This window comes from Halyomorpha halys, unplaced genomic scaffold, assembly GCF_000696795.3.
Source record: "Halyomorpha halys isolate HHAL.00 unplaced genomic scaffold, Hhal_1.1 Scaffold1129.1, whole genome shotgun sequence".
NCBI lineage: Eukaryota > Metazoa > Arthropoda > Insecta > Hemiptera > Pentatomidae > Halyomorpha > Halyomorpha halys.
Window position 1 is genome coordinate 62,444 of NW_027105263.1, and position 9,437 is coordinate 71,880.

General features: G+C 30.6%; 1 protein-coding gene across 5 annotated transcripts in view; it reads left to right on the forward strand.

The window, feature by feature from the left end:
- bves overlaps positions 1–9,437 on the forward strand; it is a gene marked incomplete at its 5' end in the record, with an annotated part of 63,944 nt that overhangs the window by 42,528 nt on the left and 11,979 nt on the right. For 2 of the 5 annotated variants that reach the window (XM_014432930.2, XM_067050059.1), the window contains 2 exon segments: positions 4,421–4,571; positions 7,805–7,943. In XM_014432930.2, coding sequence (XP_014288416.1) covers positions 4,421–4,571; positions 7,805–7,943 — 290 coding nt within the window. 5 annotated transcript variants of the gene reach the window in all.

Below are 9,437 nucleotides of genomic sequence, written 5' to 3' on the forward strand. Positions count from 1 at the left end.
CTATAGGTACCACATATTGATAGTGTGGTCAATAGATACAACAAATTTACATTGTGGATTATAGATACACCTACAATACAAAACTGCTGTTGCCGCCTACCAACTGTGACTATTAAGCTTTCGAGAGAAATGTTTACCCTAGTATATCAATTAATCTGATTATTGATGAAATCAATTATTCTTTTAAAATGTTTCTGCTTCCGAATATTGGCATTTTAAAGTGTGATGTTTTTGAATACCAAGCTAACTAACTTAAGCAAGAAGAACTTTAAAGTCTCATTATAGCGCATCAATGTTTCTCGTTAGCACTAATGGTCATTGATAGTTATTTAGCCACTTTGAGCTCTATGCCTGAGATCTTACGGTAACTTTTTTATTAAAATCTAACGACTGCAAATTCCACTTTATATTATTGATTTTACAGTTTTTGAAGATTCTCTCAAAAATGGCTTCGACTATTTTGATAAAACTCAGTTAATCATGGCAGAATTAACTAGTCGTTAGTATCAAACCATGATACAATTAACTAGTCGTTAGTATCAAACCATGGTACAATTAGCTAGTCGTTAGTATCAAACCATGGTACAATTAGCTAGTCGTTAGTATCAAACCATGGTACACTTAGCTAGTCGTTAGTATCAAACCAAGGTACAATTAGCTAGTCGTTAGTATCAAACCATGGTACAATTAGCTAGTCGTTAGTATCAAACCATGGTACAATTAACTAGTCGTTAGTATCAAACCAAGGTACAATTAGCTAGTCGTTAGTATCAAACCATGGTACAATTAGCTAGTCGTTAATATCAACCCATGGTACAATTAGCTAGCCGTTAGTATTAATCTTATGCTCTTTAAAATAGCCTGACATGGTTTAAATGACGAATTCTAAATGTTCCTCTAAAGTAGCTTTACTTTTGTTGTTTTTTAAAATAATTAACCATCTAACATTTTTACTAGTAATAAAATATTAATAAATATGTGCTATATAAGGATTTCATAATTAGCTTAAAGAGATAAGAGGAACAATTCTTTTTTTTTTTTTTATAACCTATTTTCGGAAATAAGAACAGTAATAAAAACGTATTATATAGCGTTGGAGAGCCAAACATTTTTAAAAAATAATGTGTTAAATATAAAGTCGTATAAGGTAATGGAATGTGAGAAAAAACGCGTAAATCAAAAGTCTAGATAACCTCGAGGTTTAATGTTAAATTGGCGGCGCAGTAAGCTTTCTCCGTTTCGTTTATTTAATAAATATTTCATGGCACCATAGTTATTATAAACTATTATATTTTTATATATCCTTCATACATTTCCAAACGAAGAATATCTAAATTTTGCAATGAGATATAATATTTTTAAGCACTTTTCTGGAAACTGTTGAAATTAGAGTTATCAGTATCATCATTATTAATCAGTCTGTCAACTGAAGGTTCATTTGCAAAAATAGTGTAGGGACAATAACATTGTCACAGTAAGTAATGTAGATATCTATTCTCAAGTGTAGGGACAGTAACATTGTCACAGTAAGTAATATAGATATCTATTTTCGATAGTGTAGGGCCAGTAACATTGTCACAGTAAGTAATGTAGATATCTATTCTCAATAGTGCAGGGACAGTAACATTGTCACAGTAAGTAATGTAGATATCTATTCTCAATAATGTAGGGACAGTGACATTGTGACAATAAGTAATATAGATATCTATTCTCAAGTGTAGGGACAGTAACATTGTCACAGTAAGTAATGTAGAAATCTATTCTCAAGCGATCCACAATTTTATTTCAACTTAGAGTAATAAGTGAAAGGTTTACTGTACCTAGAATTAAGCGTAACTTAATTTCTGTCTAGGGATTCTTATTGTAATGTAAATTAATTTCTGTCAAGGGATTCTTATCGTAATGTAAATTAATTTCTGTCAATGGATTCTTATCGTAATGTAAATTAATTTCTGTCAAGGGATTCTTATCTTAATGTAAATTAATTACTGTCAAGGATTTTTGTCATAATGTAAAAATGTGTGAAAAATTTACAACTCCCCCAGAGTCCGCGGTCCTAATATGATAGATTTTGGTTTTCCTACCAGACCTTGCCTAGGCTGCCTTTCTGACATACGGTGGAGAGGGAGAGAGGGGTTATAAAAAGGGTACCAACCTATTCCATTCAGAGAGGGGAGGCCAAATTTTCATTCCGTGAAACCTGTACGAAATAAAAGTTGATCTTCCTGGCCGGAATCGACACAGAGAAGGCAGGCACAGTGGGGCAAATCACAGATCGAACTGGACTAAAACAACTTTCATATCTGCATCTATTTGATACACCATTTATTTATTATTTAACCTCCGAGGCTGTTTATAGTATGAGGAGCTGCCATAAATCTTTTTCATTTTGTTAAAATTTAAGTGGAATAAAGCGATGACCCATGCTCTTGACCATAGCCTGTTTGCGTATATCAGAGAATTATCTTAGTAGTGAACTATCGAAACTAACCGAAATCGGCCTCAGTAGTGGTATTTTTTAAGAAAGTGGTTTTAAAAATCCAGAGGTTAAAATTTCACAATTCAAAATATAGAGATTTATTTTCTTTCCCAGCATAATATTGGAATATTCAGTGGTAAAAAGAAAGATGTCCTCATCCTCCCCCCGAGAGGTGTTTTCATGGTTGATTAGGTTTTTCTATCTTGTTTCAGAATATCAACGTGTTTTGCGTTAGGAAAGTTTTATTTTATTTTTTTTATGGGGTGGGAATTCCTCTCTAATGTTGGAAGAAGAAAAAATTGATTTCTGAGGATTGAAGTCGTTAAATCGTAAATAATCTAGTTTTATTTAGTTGATGGATAAATTTTAAATGTGTCAGCGATCCGGGCATATTTGCCATATACGTACTAAACATTTCTGCTTGAAAATGAACGATTGTTGGTAAAGGTCAATGATAACGTGGCCTTTTCTTTGTTACTTAAAGCGAATGTATTTTCCTTGACACCTCTATTTTTAAAAGTGGCTTATTCTACCTGTTTTGTTCAAAAATGCCAGGAAAATTTGGAATTAGTATCCATTAGTGTTAATTTCAGCTAATTCCATCTACTGCATTCACTTAGCCACGCGCAAACCCCAATACATTAAAAATGGCTTACCTGATAGTGGTCCAATGTTGTAGAGAAGTTGGGGATTAGTGTAATCATTAGCTGCTATAAATTTTATCAAAGTTCATCCACTACCTTCACTTCCTAATGCGAAACAGCAAATTTTCCATTTTGCAAAACCAATGCTGTCTCTATCTCTAAAACTTTCTTTTTAAAATTTTTTTTTTCATAAAAAACCTTTGGTCCTGTATAACAAGTAGCTTAAATATAATTATAAACTATTTTATAGGTCATTTAACGTCCTTCAAGTTGAGCCTTAATAGAGTTATTAGTTTGTTCAATAATTACCCAGATACAGTTTTTCCAAAGAACGAGAAATCAAGATTTTGTGAATTTATTATCTCATGAAAACTATTACTCTAACGAACATGTTCATTGTAAAATACTTGATGGGGTATTTAACGTGCTTTAAATTGAGTCCTGATCTATATACCTAATAGTTCCTGAAATATCCAACTTTTCTCAAAATAGGACTCATTTTCAATGTACCTTGCAAAAAGCCAAAATCATGAAAAATATTTATAAGATGCTCTGTACGGATAAAAATATTTAAGATTAATCTGTACGGAGCATCTTATAATTATTTTCCATGATTTTAGCATTTTGCAAGGTATTAATAATGATTATACAAATTTTTGAATATGGTACACCCACTCCAAATTTTGGCCCATAAAATGAATCCTTTATTTTTATTATCCCTATATCTCTAGTAGTTAGACAAAAAGTGTAGAAGTCTTTATATCTTAAAGTTTAGAATATTTTTGTTAAAAAGAAAGAGATTATTTATGTTAGTTCTAGATTAGTCAAGCATAAATTTTCCTTTAGATTTTTTAGAAAATAATTCTTGTTGATAATTTATCTATTTTCTTATTTACAACTTTATTTGTTCACTGAATTAAAACTTTTGGATAGCATTGTTAAAGAGTACTGACAGCAAAGGTAAACAAAAATTGTCCACTCTAAGGTTTATATCTCCTTTGGTTGTTGAATAAATTTTGTTTAATTGTGTTTTATGTTTAGGATTGAAATCAAAATCAAAGTTACTTTTATTACTTTTTGTTTTGACTATTGATATCACTACCATAAACATTTATTCATCTACTATAATTCCTTAAATTTAATACTAATAAAAAACTGAAAACATAATAACCAATACTAAACTTAAATCTCAATATTCTGTTTTATCTCGATTAATTTTGTAAATTCTTTTGCTGTTCAAGCTTCTGTTAAAAAATGTTAATGATTTATGTTATGGTTAAAAGATATTAATGTTCAGGTCAGTGAAACAATGTCTGCTACAAAAGAATTGAATGGTCACCTGGGAGGAGGTTTTGAAGAAGCACCACCTGAAGAAAAGCCAATGCTGATCGTGAAGAAATCAGGAGATGGGCCCGGTATCACAGCCTTAATAAACAGGCAACTACAAGGTATATATGGAAACTTATCGTTTAGGAATTTTTCTATTAAACAGTATTAATATCAGCTTAACTTATCATTTATGATAAATTGCTATCAGTGTGTTATTAAATGTCCTGGTGGAATACAATGAAGAATTTCCTGGCTGTACTGTTTAATAATAAATTTATTTAAAGTATGTAATAAGAAATTTTATGTGCAGATTATATTAGTAATAATGGGATTAATTGTAAATTATAACATATTAAGTTCATATTTTTCCCATCAGTTGGTAATTGATTGTCCGTGTATAAATATATTTGTTATCTACCTTCTCTCCTTAAAAATTTGCAAACTCCTTTTGTGGCCCTGTTGTAAGTTATCAATTAGAATACGCTAAAAGCTTTACCTGATCAACTGTAGTATATTTATTTATTTTATTCATACTTCATCATTGATAAAATAAGCCACCATTTTGTAATTTTTCCTTTTCTTTCACATTCAGTTGCTTCTATGCCCTGTAACTTAATTACTCTGTGACTAATACTTCCTGTAGTCACTGATTGTAGTTGTTATTTACATGAATTTTTTTTTTAATTAAAAGCTTTTAAAAGTTTATTGTTGAAGCATGGATGATATCGTCAGTGTTCAAAGCATGCTTATTACATGTTAGATATTGTAAAATACTTTATGTGTATAAACTTAATTATGTAATGTTTCTTTTATAATTATGTCATAATTCTTATTTCCAGAAAAAATTTTATGAATATTATTGCGTAAGCAGAAGCACTTTGTTACTCTAAATGAAATTATTTTTATAAGATGCCTAGCACTACTATTATATTTTGATTTAAAGATATATTTGTTTCAAAATATTTATTCAAATATATTGCACTGTAACTGAGTTCATTAAAAAGCTTTCTAATGTTGAAGTGATTAAGTAAAATCTGACTCCAATTGAAAATGTAAGGTTCTCTAAAGCAGAAAGCCTCAAAAATATGTGCTCAAATAGGTAAGGAAGCTGGTTAAGAGGTGAATAGACAGGATGAGTCTTACGGGTGCAAGCTGTATGGTAACTTTGTTCTACAGGGTACTATGTCTGTAGGCACGAAGGGATATGTAAGTCCGGTCCAGGTGCCAGCCACCAGGCCCTATGACAGGAAACAAGGTATAGGAAGGAGAAGAGATCCAGAGTAGGCATAGAAATGAAAGAAAATATACATTTCCAAAAATATAGTACTAAAATGTACTGATCTATTATGCACAGTGCTAACCTCTGCCTCCTAAGGAGGACAATCCCGTGAAGCGAGAATTCGCCCTGGGGCCTTCCAATGCCCTTATTCATGTCTCTGGACTCTTAAACTCAACCCAAGAGATATTACTTGTAAGACGTTAGCTTTCAGTGGATCAGCAGATTCTAGTGGAACTTTATTAAATCAAATTATACATTTATGAATATTACAATATCTTATATAATTGTTACATTTGTGAAATTAAAGTATGAACAAGGAATAGTACAAATAATATATGGCGTTTGCCTGATGCCAGTAGTAGTTCTTGTGTTAGCTGGCAGATTGCGTCATGCCAAGATTTGGCGGCTATAGTAGACCAGTACAATGTAGCCTCATTAACTCATATATCTTTTGCTTTATTTACTAACCCATAGCTTAGACTTTTTTAGATACTGATGATTTGGCTCTTAAGACTTTAGCATTCGGGTAAGATTAGCTTCCTTTATGTATTTTATATATTACAGGGTAACATAGATATTATTATGTGTACCATATGAGCATATAAGGATTTTGTTGTAGTACATTCAACCCAACTAATTTATTTGCTTTGTATGGAGTAGTTCAAAAATATCCAATATTCCAGTCATTCATCGAAACTGCAAATTCTTCAGATTGAAATATTAGTTAGTTATATTAGAATACAATAACTCGAAAATATTGAATAAAACAAGAGTACAAGAAACACTATATATTTTTAGCAATATGTTTATGCAAACTAATTGTTTTTGAAGGAGAAGTTATGAATTCTGAAAATTCATTTAATGTGAAATGAAAGTATAAGATAAGAAACATGATCATTCTTTACTCTTCTAGCATCTAGGAAGGCTATTGATAGATACACCAAGTGAGGCTTTATGAGTACACAAACAATTTCTACAAAACTATGAATGATAAATGATATAATAGAAGAATGGAATTGGTGAATAACCCTGAAAGGGGCTACCATGATGATATACATAATTTTTCAAAGTTAAGTCATGGATGAAAGTGGGTTCTACTGGTCTAGGTCTCATTATTCACAAGGCATGTTGGACTCGGACCGAAATTTGATGAATTTGGAAAGAATATTGATCCGCTATGACTCAGCTGCAACATTCATCGACCAAGAGCTATATTAACACAAAACAAAAAAAAACCTATTGAGCCAAATGGTGTAATGAATGTACATAATTTTCATGGTTACAAATCCATTAGTATACCTAAAATCCTAAGTATTTGTCTAACGCGGAAAATATTGTTGTCTGATATAATTGTAGGAAATGGCTTTTCAGTCATGACCTCATTATAATAACTTAACCTCAGAGTATCCATACTCCTCATATTTTTTTTTCACTTCTAACTAATTGACATTTCAAATCACTTTTATTTAACTCAAATTACTTTTATTTAACACTTCTAACTAATTGACAAGTCAAATCACAGTTATTTAACTATCTGCAATGGTTTGTATAAATAATCTGAATTTGGTGTTAAATTTTCCAACTTAGAATTAGAGTTTCTCACAGCAAAAATTATCAATAGTTCTAATGGGAATATCATCTAAATTATTATATGATATGTGACTTAGTATATTTATCTTGTTATTGCAATAATTACAGTTAAGTTTTGTAGTTAGGCTATTATATTCAAGTATTATTTCCACATTTGGCTGGTATGTTTTCAGGAGCATTAGTAATTACCCTAAGAAAGGTGGTAAAAGTAGTATTAAAATCATAAAATGGCTTTCATTAAAGTTAAATGTTTTACCATTAGAGTTTAACATGTAAAACATTTGACTATTCTTACATACTGTCACATTTACACTTTACTTAAAATGGATAGAATTCATATGGTTATCTTCTATCAGTAAATTTTTGCCTGATTATGAAATTTCAAAGACATTTTTCGCTCTATATGATCCATCGACTTTTGCTAAAATAATAAAAGATAAAAGTTACAGTGCAATTAGTTAGACCAGGTTTTGTTGGCTGTAGTTGTACGCTTGTGTAATGTATATTGCATGCCAGAGCTGGAAGAGAGAGAGCCGCTCCTCGATAGCGGGCGCCTCGGTGCTTGTGTTGGCCTCGTCAACTCCCTCTTCAACAACAACATTCACTCATCCAATTTAATAAGGTAAGGCATTTAGCTGGGCTCTTTCTTTAGAAATAATCAAATACACTTTTTATTTTGTGTTCACTGTTGAACTAATGAATACTATCATCTGCTGCATGAACATTTTAAAACTTTTGCTTGATCTCAATGTATTTCCTCCAGTAAATATTTTTCTACTTTAACAAATAATTTTGTTAGGGTATGAAAAAAAAAAGCAATTACCTGAAAAACTTAATATTCTATAGCATTTGTTTTATAAAAATGGTCCATCTTTAGTTTCTAATGTTTAGGCTACTTAGGAATTGTTTTAGTCTAATTAACTGCATGACAGTTTTTGGGTCAATCTACTGAGTATGCAGAAAATTGATATTTATAAAACTGGCTTTGTAATTAAATAAGACTGAATGGACTGTTTAAGTGAATTGATATATTGAAATAAACATGTACGGATAGCAGAGGGGAAGGAGGAAGAGTTAGGGAGTAAAGCCAGTGTTTGACAGCAGTCCAAGCATGTCATATCTTATTCTTTTTTCTATTCATATACTTAAGTTATATAAAAACAATAAGCTAAAATAAATACAGATAACAATTCAATAATTCGGAAAATAATTCAAGCTAAAACGTTTCCACAAATAAAATAATATTTACTTATTTGTGTATTAGTACTGACCCCACCCTTGGACATCTTCTTCTTATATTGATTCTACTGTCAACAATAAACACCTCATGATAACATATTTTTCATTTTTAACTGACTATTAATTTAATGAGTTTTCAATTAGAGTATCATTCATTGGATTACTGTGAATGGAAACTTTTTTCTTATCTTTCAAAGTTTTTTTGTTAGTTAATGCTTTCACTTAACTAGCTGCTGAATCATTTAAGAGGAACTAGCATCCAGTGTGTTTTTCACTTTTCTTCGTTATATCCCTAAAGCTTCTACTTAAAAGAACTTAATGCTTATTATTCCATTTGTTAATTGTTTCTCCCAAGGAGGAATCAAACTGAAGTATAAATATCAAGATATACAAAAATTCCCTCATTCATTTTGTTTCAATGCTAGAGAAACTGTTAAGAACTAAACTCAAAGGTATTTGATGATTTTTTTATTTTTATGTAAATATTTAATTAACTATACTATAACGGCATGATTTGATATGAAAAGAAAATATTGCTTACTAACAAACAAGCTTCTGTAAAAGGTTTCTTTCACCAGGAGTTTAAGTTTTTCAGTCACAACAAAGTAAGTTGTTTTCACTTTTTTCTAGCTCAATGGTCCCATAAGTGGAGAAAGCATACATTTTTTATCAAGACTCCTCAAAACATTGGTCCTTCCTGATTCTTACATCTATAGATTTTGGCTATATCTTCTCAATTTTTCATAATAAAGAAAAATGAAGAAATGGAACAGGAATTTCTTCCATTATGCTCAAAATCCAGTTGAAAAAAATATTAAACATTCAATAAAAGTGAGAATATATATATATATTCTCACTTATATGTGTGTGTGTGTGT